The sequence below is a fragment of the Mus caroli genome, unplaced genomic scaffold, assembly GCF_978045245.1.
Source record: "Mus caroli unplaced genomic scaffold, Mus_caroli_1 scaffold_5, whole genome shotgun sequence".
Classification (NCBI taxonomy): domain Eukaryota; kingdom Metazoa; phylum Chordata; class Mammalia; order Rodentia; family Muridae; genus Mus; species Mus caroli.
Genome location: NW_028227260.1, coordinates 111,474,720 through 111,499,519, shown reverse-complemented (window position 1 = coordinate 111,499,519; position 24,800 = coordinate 111,474,720). Strand labels below are relative to the sequence as shown.

The 24,800-nt window shown below is 40.5% G+C and overlaps 1 protein-coding gene across 1 annotated transcript in view; it reads left to right on the top strand.

Annotated features, from left to right (window-relative positions):
- The first annotated feature begins 267 nt into the window (after positions 1–267).
- Positions 268–24,800, top strand: part of LOC110287160 (transmembrane 9 superfamily member 2-like) — a 74,981-nt gene continuing 50,448 nt past the window's right edge. Inside the window, exons 1-7 of the mRNA XM_085837727.1 lie at positions 268–462; positions 6,147–6,214; positions 7,864–7,957; positions 9,698–9,825; positions 10,168–10,297; positions 14,038–14,165; positions 15,459–15,570. Of these exons, the coding sequence (XP_085693853.1) occupies positions 268–462; positions 6,147–6,214; positions 7,864–7,957; positions 9,698–9,825; positions 10,168–10,297; positions 14,038–14,165; positions 15,459–15,570 (855 nt within the window). The remainder of the gene's footprint in view (positions 463–6,146; positions 6,215–7,863; positions 7,958–9,697; positions 9,826–10,167; positions 10,298–14,037; positions 14,166–15,458; positions 15,571–24,800) is intronic.

Sequence of the window (24,800 nt, the reverse complement as noted above, 5' to 3'; positions counted from 1 at the left end):
AAGGCAGTTGGCAGTGGCTAAAATGGCGGAAAAGTTTGGCCTGTTTCCAGGCGAGGTTCACGTGGGACATGAAATGCAGGCATGCGCACTTCGCCTGCTCACTGACTTCCTCAGTTGCCAGGTGTCCTAGCAACACGGTCTTGAGTCACTCACTGGCTAGCAAGACCCTCCAACGGTTCTTCTGGAAAGTTCTTATCCCCGCCCACTCATTGCTTCATTTCCTGGTGGCTCATTTGCATTTCAGTTCCCATCTTGTCTCTCTCCAGGATGCTTGTTCCTGAGGCAGGCTTTAAGATGGGTCTCGGTGGTCGCCGTGTGGAAACCAAACTCTGCCCTGGCCTCCACGGGCTGAAGTGGTGGCTGTTGCTGTGTTTCTTGGCCACTACCTGTGATGCTTTCTTCTTCCCGGGACTGGTTCCTGTCACCTACTGTGAGGAGGGCCATCCCAACTCCTATTGTAAGGTGAGGAGCGCGAGAAGAAAAGGGGCCTAGAAGGCCGAGTGGGGTGATCCCAGACCCGTCCGTCATCTTGGCATGGCGCTCTACGTCTTTTTTTTAATATATTTTGGTTTTCTTTAACATGTTTTATTCTTTTTTATTAGATATTTTCTTTATTTACATTTCAAATGCTATCCCGAAAGCTCCCTATAACCCCCCATCACCTCCCTGCTCCCCTACCCATCCACTCCCACTTCTTGGCCCTACTTCTTTTTGATTTCTGTCCTCGCCATCTCTACCGCCTCCCGGCCCACCCTCTCCCCTCCTCTCGCGTGCATCCCTGCTAGTGCGCCTAGGCTGCGGGTCCTCCCCCAGGCTCCGTATCCTTTTAGGCAAGGAACTGGTTCTGGCCGTGCGGCCTACTCCGTTCTAGCCTCCTGAAGGATAATACTCTTTCCCCTCACTACCTCCCTGTCACTCTCCAGTTCCACCTTCCTGTTCATCGGCCAATCCTCTTCCCTCAGCTTCTCTGCCCTCTTCCCCTCCCACTTGCCTTCCTCCCCTCAAGTCCTCTTACCCTCAGGCCATTTTCCTGCCACCCTCACTTCTGGGAACTTTACAGCTCTGATTCTCGGTTGCTGCCCTGGTCCTCCAGACTGTAGTAACACTCATTGTACTGTCTGTTCTACAAGCCAGCGAGCATTTGCCATGAGGGATGTTTAGTAAACTTTCAAGTAATGGGACTGGAGTCCCGGTACACTGGCCATCCTTCCCTTCCACACCCTCCCACCCTCAGTACTTTTTAAGTCAGGATCTGCTTCTAGGCTAGCCTTCAGCATCTATTCAAGTTCAGACTCAAATACTACACTTTATTTATTATTATTATTATTGTTGTTGTTGTTATCATTGCTATTATTATTATTATTAAAATTTAGAGACTTGGTCTCCTTTAGCCTCGCCTGGTGGTGTCCACCGTCTCCCTGGTAATCACTGTGCTTCACCACCATTTTTTTTTTTTTTTTTTTTTTTTTTTTTTGTAAGAAGGTCCCACCGTGAAGCCTAGAATTGGCAATCATCATGCTTTCAAATTCTGCTTCCTGGGATGAAAGACATACAGGCATGTGCTTTGATGAACATCCCTGAAAAAAATTTTTTTTCATGAGATTTGTTTTCTTGAGTAGTCTAGGCTTATTTCCAACAATGGCCTACCACCCTTGTGTTTCAATCCTGTAGAATGTTGGGATCACAGGCTATGGCATTGTATATCCTGTTTCCTTTTTTTCTTTATCTCCCTCCTCCTCTTGTTCTTTTTCTTGTTTGTTTGTTTTTCAAGACAAGGTTACTCTATATAGCCCTGGCTGACTGGGAAATCACTCTGCAGACCAGGCTGGCCATGAACGCACACCCCATACCCCACCACCAGTACAGGGATAAAGGGCATGTGCCACTACCACCCAGCTTTTTAAAAATTAATTTATTGTGACAGTTGTGTGTATAGATGCTGGGTATTGAATCGTGGTCCTTTGAAAGAGCAGTCAGTGCTCTTAACCACTGACCACTGAGCCATTTCTCCAGCCTGTTTTTTTTTTTTTTTTTTCATTTTTAAAGAGAAGGTTTTCTTTGTTTAACACAGTCTAGTCTGGGGCCCAACATCAGTTTGCGTCTGCCTCTGATGTGCTGGGATTAAAGTTTGCACCATACTACAGGATTCCTGCTTCTTTTTATAATATTATTATTATTGTCATTGTTATTGTTGTTATTATTATTATATGTATTTTTTGAGACAGAGTTACTCTGTGTAGCTATTGTTATCATCATCATCATTTGCATTTTTGAGACAGAGTTTCTCTATGTAGTTCTGGTGTACTGGAACTCACTCTGTAAACCTGCCTCTGCCTCCCAAATGTTGGGATTAAAAGCCTGCACCACCATGGCCTGCTCTTTTTATTCTTTAAAACAGCTGCAATTATCTCAACTTTGTGCACTTTTCTTATTTTAACAACAGAGTGTGACAGTTATTTTATGTCATAGCTGTAGAATGTTGGGAATACAGGGTATGGCATTGTATATCTTGTTTCCTTTTCTTCTTTATCTCTTTCCTCCTCCTCCTCTTGTTCTTTTTCTTGTTTGTTTTTCAAGACAAGGTTACTCTATATAGCCCTGGCTGACTGAGAAATCACTCTGCAGACCAGGCTGGCTGTGAACGCACTCAGATCTGTCTGTGTTTGCATACCCCACGCCCCACCACCAGTACAGGGATAAAGGGCATAGCTCTCCAGCTCCATTCTCCCACACTTTCCCTTTTATCATTGGTTTACCCCCTTCCCTTTCTCACTTTCTTGCCCCTGTCCCCGTTTGTCCCCTTTTTGTTTTGTTTTGTTGTCCTTCCCCTATTTTTGTTATTTCTGGTTATTTTAATCTTCCTTTCTCTTCCTCTTGAGGTTTCCCTCACTTTCTTTCCCTTTCTGTTTCTCACAGAGGCTCTTTCTCTTTTCCTTCTTTCCCCTCTTCTCTCTTCCCATCTCTCTTTCTACTGTCTTATGTTTTATTTCTTTTGTGTTTTCCCTTCACTTCCCACCTCCTCTTCTACTGCATTTCTGCTTCTCATTGTGTCTGTTTTCCTTCTCCTTTTTCTTTGTTTCCCTGTCCATTTCTTCACCCTCACTCCTCTGGTCTTCTTTCTCTGTTATGCTGACTTGCTTCTGTTTCACCCTTTCTTTTGAATTTCTTCATTATTACTTGTTTCTTTTTTTCATTTTGTTTTACCTTAGCCAATTTCTTTGTGTTTCCTTTTTTATCTTTGTGTTAACCTTTCTTTGTCTTTCTCACTTCTTCCTTTTTCTTTTTTGTTCTTTGAAACTTTCATTATGTTGTGTTTATCTGAGACAGGGTCTCAGGTATTCCAGGTTGACTTCAAAATCAAGGTGTAGCTAGGGATGCTCTTGGACTCTGATCTCCTGTATCTACCTCCCAAGAGATGAGGTTGCAGGTGTGTGATGTTATTCCCAGCCTCATGTTTTTCTTTCACCCCCTCCCAGTTTCTGTCTCTATTCTTCCCTCTGCGCTTCTGTTTTGTCTTTCTCACTTTTCCTTTCCATTTGTCCTTACCTTTCTCTTTTTTGCTTTCACATTTTATCTCTCTCGCTTCATCCTCTTTCTGCATTTCCCTTTTCCTCTCATTTCTGTTTCTTTTCCTTTTACATCCACCCATTCTTTTTCTTTCTCCTATTTCTTTGTCTTCTCTCATCTTCTGTTTCATTTCTGTCCTTCTTTCCTTCCCTTCCTACCTATGGCTTTTCCATTTCTTTCCCCTTTCACGCACCTTTTCTCCCCCTCTTCTTACTCCCTTCCTGTCCTCTTTCTTTTTTCCAGTTTTCTTCCACCTCCCCCTTATCATGGTCTCCAACCTCTCTCATCCCTTTCTTTTCCTCTCTCCCCTTCTTACCTTCCCTTTCCTTCTCTATGACTTCCCCCCTTTTTTTCTTTTTCTTCCTTTCCCTTTCCTGTCTTGCTTTGTAGTGGAGTCTGGCTTGATACTAACTTAAAGACCTGTCTGGCCTAGAACTCATGGGTGGTCCTCATGCCTCTCTCCATAGTGCTGCGATTACAGATGTATGTCACCACTGCCAGATAGCTATTCTCCCTCCCTTTCTCTTTCCTCCCTCTCTTTCTCTCTCCTCCCCTACCCTTTTCTTCCTCCCTTACTTTTCTGTTCCTCTTTTTATTTCCTTCATCTTTTCTTTCTCTGTTCACTAGCTTCTTTCTCTCCCTTTTCTTTTTTTCTGACTTTGCTTCTTTTCAAACTTTTGCTCTCTGCCCTCTTTTTGTTTCCCTCTTTTTATCATTCTGTCTTTTTTGGTTTCTCTATTTTATTTCTTTTTCTATCTTTCTCTCTTGTTAAACTCCCTCTTTCTTTTTAAAAATGGGTGCTAAGGTCTGAATCCTGGTTCTCAAGATTGTATAGTAAATGTCCTTAACTGCTTAACTGTCTATTTTGAATTTGTGATCCTCTCCCTCTCACCCCCCACTCTGTTTATTTTGCCATTCTCTTCTCTCTTTTCTTTGTTTCTTTTTTCCTTTTTCCTTGGTTTTCTTCCTCTTCTCCCTTTCTTTTTGTTCATATCTTGCTCTCTTCATCTCTCCTTCTTTAACTCTCCTATTTCTTCACCTTCCATCTTTTTTTTTTCTCTTTTTGAGACAGGGTCTTACTATATATCCCTGATTTACTTAGAATTCACTATATAGCACAGTTGACTCCATCCATCTTCTTCTGAATGCTGGAATTACAGCTGTAAGGAAGCCTGGCCTCCGTTTCCTCCTTTCCCCTTTTCTTCATCTTTCCTCCTCCCTTATTTATTCCCATGATGGCCGGGAAGGTAGGAGGACACTCTTTCGGAGTTCTTTGTTCTCTTCTTCCACCTTTTCTTGGGTTCCAAGGATGGATCCCAGTTTGACCTTGAGCTCTGGATCCTTTTCCTTCTACCTCTCCAGTCGCCAGGATTGCAGGTTCGCAGCCTGACGACATCTTCCTGACTCATCCTCCTTAGTATTTGCTTTTGGCTTGTGGCATCACAGTCATGGGGACTCTTATGTCAGGAAATTAGTCCCTTGTGTGGAACATGTGGCAAATACATTTTTTTCTCTATCTGTTGTCTTTTGGGTTTATGTGGTTCCTCTCTGCAATTTATACAGTTTAATTCCTATTTCAATTTAGAATTTTAGTGACTTCTGGGTTTTGTATACCGTTTTGAAAGGTCTTGCTTACTCCACACAAGATTGTAAAGTAATTCTCTCATGCGTTCTTTAGTACTTTATGGTTTAAGTTGATATTTACGCAAGATTAATATGTCTTTGTGTAATACATGATATAAGGATCCGACTAACCTTTACTTCTAGCTCACAGACCAGTTATCAAAACACAATTTATTGAGTAATGGATCTTTTCTGTAATTGGTATGAGAAACTATCATGGTTCTTTTAAACATAAGAAGTTCTCAAATACACATTTTAAACTATAGTTCAAATCTTATACTTCCCAGTACTACACTGTGAATTTTTCTTCTCTGTCCATTACCATCCAATAACTATAGTTTTAGGGGATCCAGATCCCTCTTTTGGCCTCCTTGGGTACCACATGCAGGTGGTACACAGACGTACACGCAGGCAAAACAATAAAATAATAAAAAAAATTAAAATAATAATAAAATTTAAAATGTTTTAAGAGTTGATGAGAGAATGTGAAGAGAGGGTTTTTCTGAGGAAATAAGCATTTACTACTTTTTGAAAACATTTAGAAAGGGCTTTATATTTTTTTCTTAAAAGTTAAGAATGGTCAAAGCCAGGTTTGGTGGTTTAGGCCTTTAATCCCAGGCAACACTTGAAGGGCAGTGGCAGTCTCTCTGTGAGTTCAAGGCCAGCTTGGTCTACATAGAGAGATCCAGGATAGCCATGGCTACAGAGATCCTGTCTCAAAAACAAACAAACAAACGAATAGTAGAGATACAAATTTTATTCACCCCCAGAAACCCAGTTGTCTTAGTTTGAGCTTCAGTTGCTGTGATAGACTTCCACGGCTACAAACAATTTCAGGAGGAATTTATAACTGATGGTAGCAGCAGGAGGCCAGGGTCCCTCTTGGTTGTTTTCTTATGTGTTTTGGGAATACCACTCATTGTATTATTAGTGAATGTTTTTTCTCATTCTTTTAGTCCTCAATTCAGGTGTATGCTGATAAATTGTACTCAGTGGACAGTGCGATGTTCTATGATTATGATAGGTAAGTGTAGCATAAGTGTTAAAAAAAAAAAACACCTTCAGGGACTGAAGGAGCTGAGGGGTTTGTAGCCCCATTGGGGGAGCAACAGTGTCAACTGGCCAGATACCCCGGAGCTCCCGGGAACTGGACCAGCAACCAAAGAGTACACATGGAGGGATGCATGGCTCTGGCTGCATATGTGGCAGAGGGTGGCCTTGTCGGACATCAGTGGGAGGCACGGCCCTTGGGCCTGAGGGTGTTTGATGCCCCAGTGTAGGAGAATGCCAGGGTGGGAAGGAGAGACTGGGTAAGTGGATAAGCACCCTCATAGAGTTAGGAGGAAGGGGTGTGGGGTAGGGGACTTATGAAGGGGAGACCTGGAAAGGGGGAAACAAGTAAAATATAAATAAAGAAAATATCCAATTAAAAAAAAAAGAAAAACAAAAATTATTTAAAAAACCACCTTCAGAGTTGTAGTTTGATTTTAAAACACTAAAACATGAGAAAGATACATCTGGAAGTTTTTTTTGTGAGTGATAATGCTTTGTTTAATAATGTTCTGCATAAGACATGATCAGCTTACTATGGCTTAACATCTGGAAAAAGACAAATTATCTCTATTATAGAAAAAGACTAAGATGTCTTTTGACACTACTTTACTGTTTACCCTGCTGCTAGGAGTCTCAGCTAGACTCACCCCCAAAGATTCTAGGGAGCCTCCCTGTCCCTAGCTTCTCTTTAGATTGTACAAATCTTTTGCCATTTGAAATACATACAAGATTTCTATGTATTTGATTTTGTACTTAAATCATCTTATATTCATAATAATTTTTTTTTTTTTTTTGGTTTTTCGAGACAGGGTTTCTCTGTGTAGCCCTGGCTGTCCTGGCACTCACTTTGTAGACCAGGCTGGCCTCGAACTCAGAAATCCGCCTGCCTCTGCCTCCCGAGTGCTGGGATTAAAGGCGAGCGCCACCACGCCCGGCTTATATTCATAATAATTGAAAGAAAATTCTAATTTGTTTTATTTACAGATTTTTTGAGACTATATGGGAATATGTTTAGGGATGACTTTGTTCTTTAAATTTGCTTTGACTAGAACTAATAATTATAGTTTCTGAATATATTGAGTTAGAATTAATATGGACTTGAAACTGTTGTTTACTTATTTTTATGTAATGTAAAATTTAACCCCCCAAATATTATTTCTTTTTTTCTTATTATTTCTTATTATTTCTTATTATTTTCTTATTATTTTTTTCTTTTCCGTTTTCTTTTTTCCCAAGACAGGGTTTTTCTGTGTATCTTGGCCATCCTGGAACTCACTTTGTAAACACAGATGGCCTCAAACTCACAGAGATTCCCATGCCTCTGCCTTGGGAGTGCTGGAATTAAAGGAGTGCACCACCTCTGCCAGGCCTATGAATTTTTTTAAATTGTCATTTCCTGTGTTAAGAAACTTTAAATGCAGTAACAAGCCTTTATGTAATGCATTTAACAATTACACATGGGAAAGAGAAATGTATATAGTGAGGCACATAGTTTGTAATTGTACATAATCTAGCTCATAATTTTATTTACAGTCTTATTAACAATAGAGAGGTTAGATGAATTATAAAGATTGATTTCTTGCTGAGTTTTAAAACGTGGTACTTGAACTTCTTTCTTAGCTTTGACTTCTGTCAAGATTCATTGAAGAGAACACCCTCTGAGACTCTTGGACAAATTCTATTTGGAGAACAAGTAACATCATGTCCCTACAAGGTTATTTAGCTGATCTTATTAGTATATCTTATTCTTGAAAGAATTTTCTCAAAAGTATTTAAAATTGCATCTCTGTTTTAAAGGGAAGAAAGAAAAAGAACCTCATGTTGATAGAGAAGTCTGTTAAAATATTTATGTTAGCTGGGTCTATATGAAGGAGAGACAGAGAGAGAGGGAGAGAGAGGGGGGGGTGCTCTGGGCATCACATAAGCTAAGCAGGTGCTCTAGCATTGAACTTTGGTCCCAGCTTTTTTTATTTTGAGACAAATTCTATTGTGTAGCTCACGTTGGCCTTGGAGTATCAAATATATCCCAGGTTGTCATAGAATTGGGGAGGTGAGATTATAGATGTAGCCATCAGGTCCAACCTTTTTTTCTGTTTTTCTTTCCTCCCACAATGAGAGTGTCACACTCCATAGTCCAGATTGTCCTGAAATCCGTGGCAATCCTACTGAGAACTACAAGTTCTGCTATTATAAGTGTGAGCCATAATTTCTGGCTTGCATAAGGTTTACTTTTGAGGTTTTTGGTTTTTTGTTTTGTTTTTCCTTTATAAAGAAAACTGTTCCTATTTTGGGTTGGGTGATATAAGGATAAAACTGGATGCTGAATATGCATTCATTTTACCTTCAGTATCTTAATGAAGAGGAGGCTAAGACTATCTCAGAACAACAGCAACAATTAAAATCAAAGCAACACACTAGAAATATGAAGAAGAGATCATTTAGTTGGTAAACTGCTTGCCACCAAGCCTAACAACATGAGATCAGTTCCTGGGATGCACATGGTGGAAGGGGAGAACTAACTTCTCCAAGTTGTCCTCTGATTGCCACACATGAACTGGGACGTGTATGTGCACACACATGATAAATGTCATGAAAAAAAGAAGAGGTGTACTTAGTTTCATAGTTCTGGAGGTGCCAAGGCCCAAATAACACTATACCAGCTCTGGAAAGGGCCCTCTGGTTTTATTCATAAAATGGTAGGCACATGTGTGAGTTTTTCCTTTTAAGTTCACTAGGATTTGTTGGAACCTAGGTAAAGTATTAAGGCCTAGACAAAATGTTAAGGCCTAGGTATCAGTTACTTGGCTAGCTTGCCATTATAAGGAAACATTCTCATGTGTTTTAGCTGTTACTAGGAAATTTTCTAACACCAAGATTGATTACATGTTCTGTGCCCTTGAAAATCAATCACAATAGAAGTTAATAGAAATGTGTATAGTTACCCACAATAAGCTTGGACCTGAACCAACCACCCAGCAGCACTTCCTGCACTCATATATAAGTTTTTATGGCATAAGCTTCCCTTGAGATGTACCCCAAAAGCATTCAGTTTGGAAGACCTTACCCTAAATGGCTCAATCTAATCACTTTTGAAGTAGCTCAAAACAAAACACTGTAGTCAGAGAAAATGTTTGACCTCTTATTTTAATTTCACTGTGACTTCAGGAATTAAAATTAATGATAATGATGCTATATTAGTTTGTGGGCACAAATCATAGTCAGACTCTACAATATGATATTAGAAGACAAATTTTCCCTTCAGTTTTAAAAGCATGTTGTATTTATGACTAGAATAATAGCAGTTAGAAACTGAAACGGAAAAAAGACAGAGTTGTGAATGGTGATATATTTAGATCTTTGAAAGGAAAAATATACCTGGGAGATAAATTGCTTATTTGGTGACATTTGACTTATCACATTTAGCCAAAATTCTTAATATTTTCACTTTTTACAGTTTTCTTTTAACAAAGAAGAAACATGTAGAAAAGTCTGTGTAAAATATTATGCTCCAGACAATGAAGATGATATGAACAAGTTGGCCTTTTTGAAGGAAGGGATAAAACAGGATTACCATCATCACTGGTATGTTTGTTATCTAAAATTGACTTTTTCACTTCTTTTTAAAGTAATTTATTTTTTAAAATGTTATGCATGTTGGTGTTTTGCCTGCATATCTGTTTGTGTGTTACAGACAGTTATGAGTTGCCATGTGGGTGCTAGGATTTGAACCTGGGTTCCCTCAGAGCAATCAGTGCTCTTAACCAATGAGCCATCTCTCCAGAGTAATTTAATTGACGTATAAATTATGTTCTATTTTTGTGATTTGAATTTGATTATAATTGAACTTAAGTATGTGTAAAGTAACATTAGTGTCGCTTAATATGAAATGTTTTTAAACCTTTTTTAAAAAATATTTTTATTTAGGGTTATTGATAACACAGGAATAATATGGTGTTATGACACTGAAAATGAAGAACAGCATTGCATGTCAGGATTTCCAATAGGATGTTTTAATGCCCCAAGTGACCAAGTGAAAGGTTCTTGCTTGATTAATGTGAGTATTGCCAGCTTACAGCAGAAGTACAAGGATGTTGCTTCACTTAACTTTGACTTTCTACTTTACTCATTCAGAAAATATTAATGGGATGTCTAAGTCAAGGGAATAGGCTTGAAAAGAAATCAATGCAGCAATATGTCTGCTTCTGGGTCTCTGTCTTTGTTCCCATCTGCTACAGGAGAAAGCTTCTCTGATTATGACTGGGCAAGCTACTAATCTAGGAGTATAGCAGAATAGCATTGAGTCATTTTACTAATACTATATTTTTTACACTAGTAGTGCTTGGTTTTGCCCTAGGTATCTGGACTGTCTAGTCTCTGGTTCTTGGTCACCCAAGCAGTGTTGGGCATGGATTCTGTCTTAAGGAGTGCACATTAAGTCAAATGAGAAATCTGTTGGTTATTCTCATAAGGTCTGTGCCACCACTGCTCTCACATACCTTACAGACAGGACACATTGCAGGTCAAAGTTTTGTAGATGGATTGCTGTCTATGCTTCTCTTTTGATAGCCTGCAGAGTTTCAAGTTCCTGATTATGCTTTCCTGAATGGGTCTTATGGCACCCAAACTATTCCTCCCCTTCCCTCCCCTTCCCTCCCCATCCCTCTCCTCCCCTCCCCTCCCTGTTTTTCTTTCTCTTTCTCTCTTTTTCTTTCTCTTTTTCCTTCTCTCTCTCTGCCCTTCCTCCCTCCCTCCCTTCCTTTCTTTGGGAGAGGATCTCACGTAGCGTGAGTTGGTCCTCTTGATTCTATCTCCAAAGTACTGGGACTACAGGTACACACCACATGTGTCAACTTTTAAAATACTTTATGTGTTGAAACTTTGAACATTGGTTAGGGATGAAGGGTAAGGGAATTCAGTCTGGGCTACACAAGGCCCTGAATTGGAAAATGTGTGCTTTGAGTTGCTGATTTACATTTCGTGAAATAACAAACTCCTAGTGTGTGGATTTTGGCTTGGAATTAGTGTGGGATTACCCATACTTTCTGAAATAGCATTTAGCACATGTATGACATTTCATACTACACTTTTATGTGATGTGACATTCTTAGTGCTGATTATAAAATCAAAATATTGCTGAATGCTGGAAAACACTGAAGATATTATTTTCTAAAGTGTCAGTATTGAGCCAAGTTTTTAATTCTCTGTGTAAAAATAAACACATCAATTTTGTTAGTTTTAAAACTTGCTTTTCTCTTTAATGCATGCTAAAGTTATATGGTACCAAAGAATTTCCTTTTTTTCTTTTTTTTATTAGATACTTTCTTCATTTATATTTCAAATGCTATCCTCACAAACCCCTATCCCCCATCCCCCGCCCTGCTCCTCAGCGCACCCACTCTCACTTCCTGGCCCTGGCATTTCCCCTGTACTGGGGCATATGATCTTTGCAAGACCAAGGGCCTCTCTCCTCCCATTGATGGCCGACTAGGCCATTCTCTGCTAAATATGCAACTAGAGACAGAGCTCTGGGGGTACTGGTTAATTCATATTGTTGTTCCTCCTATAGGGTTACAGACCTGTTTAGCTCCTTGGGTACTTTCTCTAACTCCCCCATTAGGGGCTCTGTGTTTCATCCAATAGATGACTGTGAGCATCCACTTCTTTATTTGCCAGGCACTGGCATAGCCTCACAAGAGAGAGCTATATCAGGGTCCTGTCAGGAAAAGCTTTCTGGCATATACAATAGTATCTGGGTTTAGTGTTGTATATGGGATGGATCACCAGGTGTGGGCAGTCTCTGGATGGTTCTTCCTTCCATCTCAGCTCCAAACTTTGTCTCCGTAACTCCTTCCATGGGTATTTTGTTTCCCATTCTAAGAAGGAGCGAAGTATCCATACTTTGGTCTTCTTTCTTGAGTTTCATGTGTTTTGCAAATTGTATCTTGGATATTCTAAGCTTCTGGGCTAATACCCACTTATCAGTGAGTGCATATCATGTGTGTTCTTTTGTGATTGGGTTACCTCACTCAGGATGATATCCTCCAGATCCATCCATTTGCCTAAGAATTTCATAAATTCATTGTTTTTTTTTTTTTTTTTTTTTTTTTTTTTTTTTTCGAGACAGGGTTTCTCTGTGTAGCCCCGGCTGTCCTGGAACTCACTCTGTAGACCAGGCTGGCCTCGAACTCAGAAATCCGCCTGCCTCTGCCTCCCGAGTGCTGGGATTAAAGGCGTGCTCCACCACGCCCGGCTAATTCATTGTTTTTAGTAGCTGAGTAGTACTCCATTGTGTACCACATTTTCTGTATCCATTCCTCTGTTGAGGGACATCTGGGTTCTTTCCAGTTTCTGGCTATTATAAATAAGGCTGCTATGAACATAGTGGAGCATGTGTTCTTATTACAAGTTGGAAGATCTTCTAGGTATATGCCCAGGAGAGGAATTGCTGGATCTTTCAGTAGTATTATGTCCAATTTTCTGAGCAACCGCCACTCTGATTTTCAGAGTGGTTATACCACCTTGCAATCTCCACATCCTCGCCAGCATCTACTGTCACCTGAATTTTTGATCTTAGCCATTCTGACTGGTGTGAGGTGAAATCTCAGGGTCGTTTTGATTTGCATTTCCCTGATGATTAAGGATATTGAACATTTTTTCAGGTGCTACTCAGCCATTTGTTATTCCTCAGTTGAGAATTCTTTGTTTAGCTCTGTAACCCATTTTTAAAAGGGTTATTTGATTTTCTGGAGTCCAGCTTCTTGAATATATCATATTAGTCCCCTGTCTGGTTTAGGATAGGTAGAGATCCTTTCCCAATATGTTGGTGGCCTTTTTGTCTTATTGACAGTGTCTTTTGCCTTACAGAAGCTTTGCAATTTTGTGAGGTCCTATTTGTCAATTCTCGATCTTACAGCACAAGCCATTGCTTTTCTGTTCAGGAATTGTTCCCCTGTGCCCATATCTTCGAGGCTTTTCCCCACTTCTCCTCTATAAGTTTTATTGTCTCTGGTTTTATGTGGAGTTCCTTGATCCACTTAGACTTGAGCTTTGTACAAGGAGATAAGAATGGATTAATTTGCATTCTTCTACATGATAACTGCCAGTTATGCCAGCACCATTTGTTGAAAATGCTGTCTTTTTTCCACTGGATGGTTTTAGCTCCCTTGTCAAAGATCAAGTGATGGTAGGTGTGTGGGTTCTTTTCGGGGTCTTCAAATCTATTCCATTGGTCTACTTGTCTGTCGCTATACCAGTACCACGCAGTTTTTATCACAATTGCTCTATAGTTAGCTTGTATCCTTATGTGGTTAAAAACTTAAAAAATGACATATCTATAAATATTACAGTTTTACAATAGTGTTTCTTTAAAAACTATTTATTATAGAGTTGACTGATATTTTAATTAATTAGGCCAATTATTCTTGGTTTTGGTGGTTGTGGTTTTAAGCTTATAGAAACATAGTTAACCTTCATATGCTTAGGAGATTTAGGCGTATTTGTGTTTTGCCTGTGTGTATGTATGTGTGCTGTATGTATGTCTGATGCTTGTAAAGGTCAGAAAAGGGCATCAGGTCCCCTGGAAGTGGAGTTAGAGTAGGTTGTAAAACACCATGTCAGTGCTGGATTCCTCTGCAAGACCAAGTGCTCTTAATTGATGAGTTATCTTTCCATGTCCATGGTACATTAAAAAAAAAGGGATTAGTGTATCCAATTTTTTATTCCATCATCAGGTTTTGTATCTTGTAGTTTCTAGGAAAAATTTAAAGTTTAAAATTTCTTTTCTCTTTTTTATAGCCTGAATTCAACAAAAATAGTAGTTTGTACCTCTTCAACCACCTTGACATTACTATTACATATCACATAGAAAGTGATGCAGCCGTCAAGGTTGCAAAGCTGATTATTTCCAGAGTCGATCCCAAAAGGTAAGAATAGAGTTTCTTTTTAAGTACTTGTAATGATTTAAAAATGGGTTTAAAATGGAGATTCCTAATTTGATAATTTTTACTTTGTTTGTTTGTTTTTTGGTTTTTCAAGACACGGTTTCTCTGTGTAACCCTGGCTGTCCTGGAACTTACTCTGTAGACCAGGCTGGCCTCAAACTCAAAAATCTGCCTGCCTCTGCCTCCCATGTGCTGGGATTAAAGGAGTGTGCTACCACTGCCCAGTGATAATTTTTCCTTTTAAGATCCCTATGTGATATTATATTACATAGTACATTTTGTAATCTGTGTAATCTGTCTAAGTATCTGAGCATCACACAATGTGAGGAAGAAGTAGAAGGAATAAATTGATTGAGAGTGTTCTAATTCTTCATTTAGTTGCTGTTTTAGTATAAAGGGGTTAATACAAATCTATTTTGATTTGTTTTTCTCAAGAGGGAAGCTTTAGTATCAGTAGATTCTTTTAGGAAAGTATCCGGCAGTATCTGTTAATAACCAGGGCTCTTCACAGCTGAATAAGCAGCCTCAAGAACGATTGAGTACTGGACATATGTAGGAAGATCCTGGAGACCTAGTTTTAAAGAGGCCGACCAATCAGAGATGTGTCATTGTATCTTGAGCCCTAGTCCATGTCTAACGAATTATCCATCCATTTCCAGTTGATATACCGAGAAGTTAGGTGGATGAATCATATAGGAACCTCTATTCACTTTTTCATAATGGCTAAACTAATTTACACTGCCATTAGTAATATATATAAGCAATATCTTTCATTGCTAAGTTTGGTGGTTTCTATATACTAGGTTCTTATATACCTGGTGCTTACAAATACAGTTTCTTCTTCATGTACTTAATATTCTAACCGACAGTTAAAGTTACAAGATACTGTATTGAAGAACTGTGAGGCAAAAGAAGAAAAAAATTCTTTGGTAAAATTTATTTTCGTTCTATTCATAAACAAAAGGAATGTTTTTAAGTATAAAGTTTTAGGTAGTATATAGAGTTCCATTTGAGTGCTGGTAACATTTAGAAACTAGGGTATTTTAAATAATAAAAAACTATAGATGGATATGATATTCAGTTATGTAATCCAAACATTTAAAGTCAAGAGGTGGAGGCAAAAAGATAGTGAGTTTAAAAAGAGTTTTAAATAAGGAACATTAGAGAAATCTCAGTTTTCCTAGATTGCTATTATGTGAATGAATAACCATGAATTGAAAATTTTATATAAGTTTCATGTACAAAATCCCCCCAGCAATTTTTCTCTTTTATTAGCTATAAACATTTAGATGAAGACCACCTGACTTGCAACGAGCCCCCTATGGAAATTCCTGAAGAAGTTACAGAGAATTTAAATGTGATCTACACATATTCTGTGAAATTTGAGGCAAGTATGGCATGGTCTCACCTGATTTTTTTCTAAAGCATACACACAACACCATTTATTTAATATTAAAGCTGAACCTTTCATCACCTTAAGAGTAGTGATGACATTAGAGCATGTATAAAATCCTGGTTCCTTCTTTAATCAATCTGTCTGTCTCTGTGTTTCTGTCTCGCTTACTATCCCTGCCCCTCTCTTCCCCTTCCTCCCTTTTCCCATCCTTTCCTTCTCCCTCCAATGTCTGCTGTACCACATCTGCCCTTGAGCTTCTAATTCTCTTGCCTTCATCTCTTAAGTGCTGGGATTACAGCTGTGTACCATGGTATCTGGTTTACATCTCATGTCATTTAATTCTTCTTTTCGGAAAATATAAAGAAGCAGACAATTTTATAGAATTGGTGTGATTAATATGTGGGTCCCAAACAACTGGAGCGGGGGCTATCCTAAAAGCTGTTGCTTGTGCATGGGATATGTCCTTCTAGCTGGGCTGCCTTGTCTGGCCTCAGTGGGAAGCACCTAGCCTCTTAGAGACCTGATGAGCCAGGGTGGGAGGATATGGGGGGTGATCTCACCTGCTCAGGGGAGAAGGGGATGGGGGGAATGGAGGGTGAGGGAAGGATTGTGGGAGAGGATGAGCGGGGCAGTGAGTAGGATGTAAAGTGAATAAATAAAACATGAAATCAAAATTTAAAAGATATAATTCGTAATAGATGATATATAATATATGATATAATAATAAACAACTTATAAATATATATTTATATGCTATATAAAATTAATATATATTTATTAATTATTTTATTCCTTTACATTTTAAATGATATGAAATCATCAGAAAACCCCATCCCATCCCCCCCTCTGCCCCCTCTCATTTGCCTCTATGGTGGTGCTCCTCCACCCACTCACCTACTCCTACCTCACAGCTCTAGCACCCCCTGTGCTGGGGCATCAAACCTTCACAGGACCAATGGCGTCCCCTCTCACTGATGACAGATAAGGCCATTGTCTGCTACATATGTATCTGGAGCCATGGATCCTCCATAAATAGTCTTTGGTTGGTGGTTTAGTCCCTGGGAACTTTGTGTGGTCTTGCTAGTTGATATAGTTCTTCCTATGGGGTTGCAGTCTCCTTCAGTTCCTTCAGTCCTTCCTTTAGCTCTTCCACTGGGGTCCCCAGGCTCAGTCTGATGGTTGGCTGCAAGCATCTATCTCTGTATTTGTCAGGCTGTGGCAGAATCTCTCAGGATATGGCTATATCAGGCTCCTGACAGCAAGCACTTCTTGGCATCCACAATTGTGTCTGTATTTGGTGACTGTATATGGGATGGATTCCCAGGTCGGGTAGTCTCTGGATGGCCTTTCCTTTAGTCTATGTTCCATTTTTTTTGTCTCTGTCTTTGCTCTGAACAAGAACAATTCTGGGTTAAAAATTTTGAGATGGGAGGGAGGCTCTATCCCTCAACTGGGATCCCTGTCTCTTGGTATTCTGTCTAGACTCCACCCCCACAGTTACCTGGCAATCGCCAGGTTGGCCTGGCACTATAAAAGGGGCTGCTTGCCCCCTCCTCCCTCCCTCCCTCCCTCCCTCTCTCTCTCTCTCTCTCTCTCTCTCTCTCTCTCTCTCTCTCTCTCTCTCTCTCTCTCTCTCTTACTCCTGCTTCTCTCCCTTGCCTCTTGCTCCCTTGCTCCCCATCTCTCCCCATTCCTTCCCCCCCCCCATCTCCACATGGTCATGGCCGGACTCTACTTCTCTACTCTTTCCTTCTCTCTGCCTTTCTCTGCCTCTGCTACTCTCTTAATTCCCCTCCCTATGCCCTGAATTAACTCTATTCTATACTATACTGGTGTATGTCTGGTCCCTCAGGGGGAAGGAATGCCTTAGCATGGGCCTGCTGAAGCATCTCTTTCCCCCATACCTCGCCAGAGCATATTCTTATAGCTCTTTCTCTTTTTATGATCACAGCACTGTCTATCTACTGGAGGTGGTCTCTACAGGTTCTATCTCCCTGTTGTTGGGTATTTCAGCTAATGCCATCCCTGTGGGGTCCTGGGAACCTCTTGCTTTCCTGGCATCTGGGACTTTCTAGTGGCTACCACCAGTTCCCCATCCCCCACTGCTACTTATTTCTATTCAATTTACTGACCCCTCTGTCCTTCTCTACTGTCTCTTCCCATACCTGATCCTGCCCCACCTTTCCCCTCTCCCTCCTCTCTCCCTCCCAGGCCCACCCTCCCTCTACTTCCTGTGATTATTTTGTTCCCTCCTCTATGTAGGATTGAAGCATCCATACTTTGTTCTTCTTTCTTCTTAAGCTCCATATGGTTTGTGGGTTGAATCGTGGGTATTCTGAGCTTTTGGGCTAATATCCATTTATCAGTGAGTACATACCATGTGTGTTCTTTTATGTCTGGGTTACCTCACACAGGATGATATTTTCAAGTTCCATCCATTTGCCTGTGAATTTCATGAAGTCATAGTTTTTTAATAACTAAGTAGTACTCCATTATGTAAATGTACCTCATTTTCTGTATCCATTCCTCTGTTGAGGGGCATCTGGGTTCTTTCCAGCTTCTGGCTATTATAAATAAGGCTGCTATGAACATAGTGGAGCATGTGTCCTTCTTACCGGTTGGAACATCTTCTGGATATATGCCCAGGAGAGGTATTGTGGGATCCTCTGGTAGTACTATGTCCAATTTTCTGAGGAACCGCCAGACTGATTTCCAGAGTGGTTGTACCAGCTAGCAATCCCACCAACAATGGAGGAGTGTTCCTCTTTCTCCACATCCTCGACAGCATCTGCTGTCACCTGACTTTTGATCTTATCCACTCTGATTGATGTGAGGTGGAATCTCAGGGTCGTTTGGATTTGCATTTCCCTGATGACTAAGGATGTTGAACATTTCTTTAGGTGCTACTCAGCCATTGGAAATTCCTCAGTTGAGAATCCGTTTATCTCTGTACCCCAGTTTTTAATAGGGTTATTTGGTTCTCTGGAGACTAACTTGGGTTCTTTGTATATTTTGGATGTTAGCCCTCTATTGGATGGAGGGTTGGGAAAGATCTTTTCCCAATCTGTTTTGTCCTATTGACAGTGTCTTTTGCCTCGCAGAAGCTATTCAATATTGTGAGGTCCCATATGTGAATTTTTGATCTTAGAGCCTGAGCCATTGGTATTCAGGAAAATGCCCCTGTGCTGATGATGTGTTTGAGGCTCTTTCCCACTTTCTCTTCTGTTAATTTCAGTGTATCTTGTTTTGTATGGAGATCCTTGATCCACTTGGACTTGAGCTTTGTACAGGGAGCTAAGAATGGTTTGATTTGCTGACCTCCAGTTGAGCCAGCACCATTTGTTGAAAATGCTATACTTTTTCCACTGGAAGTTTTGGCTTCTTTGTCAAGTGACCATAGGTGTGTGGGTTTATTTCTGGGTCTTCAATTCTATTCTATTGATCTACCTGCCTGTCACTGTACCAATAGCACAATAGTGTGCTGGGTTTTTTTTTTTTGTTTGTTTGTTTTGTTTTTGGTTTTTCTAGACAGGGTTTCTCTGTATAGTCCTGGCTGTCCTGGAACTTACTCTGTAGACCAGGCTGGTCTCGAACTCAGAAATCTGCCTGCCTCTGCCTTCCAAGTGCTGGGATTAAAGACATGTGCCCCCACTGCCCAGCCTAGGATGCTGTTTTTTTTTTTTTTTATCACTATTGCTCTGTAGTTCAGCTTGATGTCAGGGATGGTGATTCCCCAAGAAGTTCTTCTTTTTTTTCTTTATTTCTTTTTTTTTTTTTTTCCTGCTGGATAATTTTTTTAATTACGTATTTTCCTCAATTACATTTCCAATGCTATCCCAAAAGTCCCCCATACCCTCCTCCCACTTCCCTACCCACCCATTCCGATTCTTTTGGCCCTGGCATTCCCTGTATTGGGGCATATAAAGTTTGCAAGTCCAATGGGCCTCTCTTTCCAGTGATGGCCGACTAGGCCATCTTTCGATACATATGCAGCTAGAGACAAGAGCTCCGGGGTACTGGTAGTTCATCATGTTGTTCCCCTATAGGGTTGCAGATCCCTTTAACTCCTTGGGTACTTTCTCTAGCTTCTCCATTGGGAGCCCTGTGATCCATTCAATAGCTGACTGTGAGCATCCACTTCTGTGTTTGCTAGGCCCTGGCATAGTCTCACAAGAGACAGCTATATCTGGGTCCTTTCAGCCAAATCTTGCTAATGTATGCAATGGTGTCAGCGTTTGGAAGCTGATTATGGGATGGATCCCTGGATATGGCAGTCTCTAGATGGTCCATCCTTTCATCACAGCTCCAAACTTTGTCTCTGTAACTCCTTCCATGGGTGTTTTGTTCCCAGTACTAAGAAGGGGCACAGTGTCCACACTTTGGTCTTCATTCTTCTTGAGTTTCATGCATTTAGCAAATTGTATCTTATATCTTGGGTATCCTAAGTTTTGGGCTAATATCCACTTATCAGTGAATACATATTGTGTGAGTTCCTTTGTGATTGTGTTACCTCACTCAAGATGATGCCCTCCAGGTCCTCCATTTGGCTAGGAATTTCATAAATTCATTCTTTTTAATAGCTGAGTAGTACTCCATTGTGTAAATGTACCATATTTTCTGTATCCATTCCTCTGTTGAGGGGCATCTGGGTTCTTTCCAGCTTCTGGCTATTATAAATAAGGCTGCTATGAACATAGTGGAGCATGTGTCCTTCTTACCAGTTGGGACATCTTCTGGATATATGCCCAGGAGAGGTATTGCTGGATCCTCTGGTAGTATTATGTCCAATTTTCTGAGGAACAGCCAGACTGATTTCCAGAGTGGTTGTACAAGCTTGCAATCCCACCAACAATGGAGGAGTGTTCCTCTTTCTGCACATCCTAGCCAACATCTGCTGTCACCTGAATTTTTGATCTTAGCCATTCTGACTGGTGTAAGGTGGAATCTCAGGGTTGTTTTGATTTGCATTTCCCTGATGATTAAGGATGTTGAACATTTTTTCACGTGCTTCTCTGCCATTCGGTATTCCTCAGGTGAGAATTCTTTGTTCAGTTCTGAGCCCCAGTTTTTAATGGGGTTATTTGATTTTCTGGAGTCCACCTTCTTGAGTTCTTTATATATATTGGATATTAGTTCCTTATCTGATTTAGGATAGGTGAAGATCCTTTCCCAATCTGTTGGTGGTTTTTTTGTCTTATTGATGGTGTCTTTTGCCTTGCAGAAGCTTTGCAGTTTCATGAGGTCCCACTTGTCAATTCTCGATCTCTGAGCACAAGCCATTGCTGTTCTATTCAAGAATTTTTCCCCTGTGCCCATATCTTCAAGGCTTTTCCCCACTTTCTCCTCTATAAGTTTCAGTGTCTCTGGTTTTATGTGAAGTTCCTTGATCCACTTAGATTTGACCTTAGTACAAGGAGATAGGAATGGATCAATTCGCATTCTTCTACATGATAACAACCAGTTGTGCCAGCACCATTTGTTGAAAATGCTGTCTTTCTTCCACTGGATGGTTTTAGCTCCCTTGTCGAAGATCAAGTGACCATAGGTGTGTGGGTTCATTTCTGGGTCTTCAATTCTATTCTATTGATCTACCTGCCTGTCACTGTACCAATTGCACAATAGTGTGCTGGGTTTTTTTTGTTTGTTTGTTTGTTTTGTTTTTGGTTTTTCTAGACAGGGTTTCTCTGTATAGTCCTGGCTGTCCTGGAACTTACTCTGTAGACCAGGCTGGTCTCGAACTCAGAAATCTGCCTGCCTCTGCCTTCCAAGTGCTGGGATTAAAGACATGTGCCCCCACTGCCCAGCCTAGGATGCTGTTTTTTTTTTTTTATCACTATTGCTCTGTAGTTCAGCTTGATGTCAGGGATGGTGATTCCCCAAGAAGTTCTTCTTTTTTTTCTTTATTTCTTATTGAATATTTTCTTCTTTATATTTCAAATGTTTTCCCCTTTCCAGGTCTACCCTTCAGAAACCTCCTATCCCACTCCTACCCCTGTCTCTATGAGGGTGTTCTCCCACCCACCCACTCCTGTCTCCCTGACCTGGCATTCCCCTACACTGGGGCATTGAACACCCTCAGGCCCAAGGGTGGCTTCTTCCACTGATGTCCAACAAGGCCATACTCTGCCACATATGCAGCTGGAGCCATGGGTCCTTCCATGTGTACTCTTGGGTTGGTGTTTTAGTTCCCAGGAGCTCCAGGTTGTCTGGCCAGTTGACACTGTTGCTCCCCCCCATGGTAATGCAAACCACCTCAGTTCCTTCAGTTCCTTCTCCAACTCCTCCATCAGGGACCCAACGTTCAGTCCAATGGTTGGCTGCAAGCATCCACCTTTGTATTTGTCAGGCTCTGGCAGAGCCTCTCGAGACAGCTATATCAGGCTTCCATCAGCAAGCACTTCCTGGCATCTACAATAGCATCCAGGTTTGGTGGCTGGGATGGATCCCCAGGTGGAGCAGTCTCTGGATGACTTTTCTTTCATACTCTGTTCCACACTTTGATTCCATATTACCTCCTGTGAGTATTTTGTTCACCCTTTTAAGAAGCACTGAAGCACCCACATTTTGGTCTTCCTTCTTCTTGGGCTTCATATAATATGTGAATTGAATCTTGAGTGTTCTGAACTTTAGCTTGTCTCTTGGGACCATCTGCTTGGAAATTTTTTTCCAGCATTTTAATCTGATGTAGTGTCTGTCTTTGACACTGAGGTGGGTTTCCTGTATGCAGCAAAATGTTGGGTCCTGTTTATGTATCCAGTCTGTTACTCTATGTCTTTTTATTGAGAAATTGAGTCCATTGATGATAAGAGATATTAAGGAATAGTTATTGTTGCTTCCTGTTATTTTTGGTATTATTTTTATGTTTTTGTAGCTATCTTATTTTGGGTTTATTGAAAGATTATTTTCTTGCTTTTTCTAAGGTATAGTTTCCCTCCTTGTGTTACTGTTTTCCATCTATTATCCTTTATAGGTCTGGATTTATGGAAAGGTATTGTGTAAATTTGGTTTTATTATGGAATATTTTGGTTTCTCCTTCTATGGTAATTGAGAGTTTTTCTGGGTATAGTAGCTTGGGCTGGCATTTGTGTTCTCTTAGGGTCTGTATGACATCTGTCCAGGATCTTCTAGCTTTCATAATCTCTGTTGAAAAGTCTGGTGTAATTCTGATAGGTCTGCCTTTATGTGTTACTTGACCTTTTTCCTTTACTGCTTTTAATATTTTTTCTTTGTTTTGTACATTTGGTGATTTGACTATATTATGTGATGGGAGGTCTTTTCTGTTCAGTCTATTTGGAGTTCTGTAGGCTTCTTGTATATTCATGGGCATCTCTTACTTTATGTTAGGGAAGTTTTCTTCTATAATTTTCTTGATGATATTTACTGGCCCTTTAAGTTGAGAATCTTCACTCTCTTCTATACCTGTTGTCCTCAGGTTTGGTCGTCTCATTGTGTCCTGGATTTCCTGGATGTTCTGGGTTAGGATCTTTTTGCATTTTTCATTTTCTTTCACTGTTGTGTCAATGTTTTCTATGGTATCTTCTGCACCTGATAGTCTCTCTTCTGTTTGTTGCGTTGTTAGTGATGGATGCATCTACGACTCCTGATCTCTTTCCTGGGTTTTCTATCTCTCGGGTTGTCTCCCTTTGTGGTTTCTGTTCTTTCTTTCTTTCCTTCTTTCTTTCTTTCTTTCTTTCTTTCTTTCTTTCTTTCTTTCTTTCTTTCTTTCTTTCTTTCTTTCTTTCTCTCTCTCTCTCTCTCTCTCTTTCTTTCTTTCTTTCGCTCTCGCTCTCTCTCTTCTTCTTCTTCTTCTTCTTCTTCTTCTTCTTCTTCTTCTTCTTCTTCTTCTTCTTCTTCTTCTTCTCCTTCTCCTTCTCCTTCTCCTTCTCCTTCTCCTTCTCCTTCTCCTTCTCCTTCTCCTTCTCCTTCTCCTTCTCCTTCTTCTTCTTTTTGTTTATTTTTTTTCAAGACAGGGTTTCTCTATATAGTCCTGGCTGTCCTGGAACTCACTCTGTAGACCAGGCTGGCCTCGAACTCAGAAATCTGCCTGCCTTTGCCTCCCAAGTGCTGGGATTAAAGGCGTGCGCCACCACCACCCTGCTGTGATTTCTTTATTGTTTCTATTTCCAGTTTTATATCCAAGATGTTTTTGTTCAATTCCTTCACCTGTTTGGTTGTGTTTTCCTGTAACTCTTTAAGGGATTTTTGTGTTTCGTCTTTAAGGGCTTCTACCTCTTTACAGGTGTTCTCCTGTATTTCTTAAAGGGAGTTATTAATGTCCCTTTTAAAAATCCTCTATCATCATCATCATGAGATGTGATTTTAAATCAGAGTTTTGCTTTTCTGGTGTGTTGGGGTATCCAGGGCTTGCTGTGGTGGGAGAACTGGGTTCTGATGATGCCAAATAGCCTTTGTTTCTGCTACTTATATTCTTACCCTTGCCTCCTGCCATCTGGTTATCTTTGGTGTTAGCTGGTCTTGCTGTCTTTGACTGTGCCTTGTCCCTCATATAAGCCTGTGTGTCAGTACTCCTGGGAGACCAGTTCACTCCAGGATGAATTTGGGTATGGAGAACTGTGTCTCAGGGTCAGCTCAGGGGTGCAGATGGAAACCAGAAGGATCCTGTCCCCGGCTATTCCTTGGTTCCCCTGTCTTGATGACTCTGGGTGGGTCCCTCTTGGGCTTGTGGTGTGTTGGTACTCCTGAGAGACAAGCTTTTTTCTGGCTGTATTTGGGTATGGAGTGCTGTGTCACAGGATCAGCTCCAGGGCACAGAAGGAAACTGGAATCCCCCTAGAAGTTGTTGTTGTTGTTGTTGTTGTTGTTGTTGTTGTTGTTGTTCTTCTTCTTCTTCTTCTTCTTCTTCTTCTTCTTCTTCTTCTTCTTCTTCTTTTTTTTTTTTTTTGGTTTTTGGTTTTGGTTTTTTTTGGTTTTTGGTTTTTGGTTTTTGGTTTTTGGTTTTTGGTTTTTGGTTTTTGGTTTTTGGTTTTTGGTTTTTGGTTTTTGGTGACAGGGTTTCTCTGTTCTCTGTGTAGCCCTGACTGTCCTGGAACTCACTCTGTAGACCAGGCTAGCCTCGAACTCAGAAATCTGCCTGCCTCTACCTCCCAAGTGCTTGGATTAAAGTCATGCACCACCACGTTAAGAATAGTTTTCACTATCCTGGGTTTTTTGTTTTTGTTTGTTATTCCAGATGAATTTGAAAATTGTTCTTTCTATGTCTG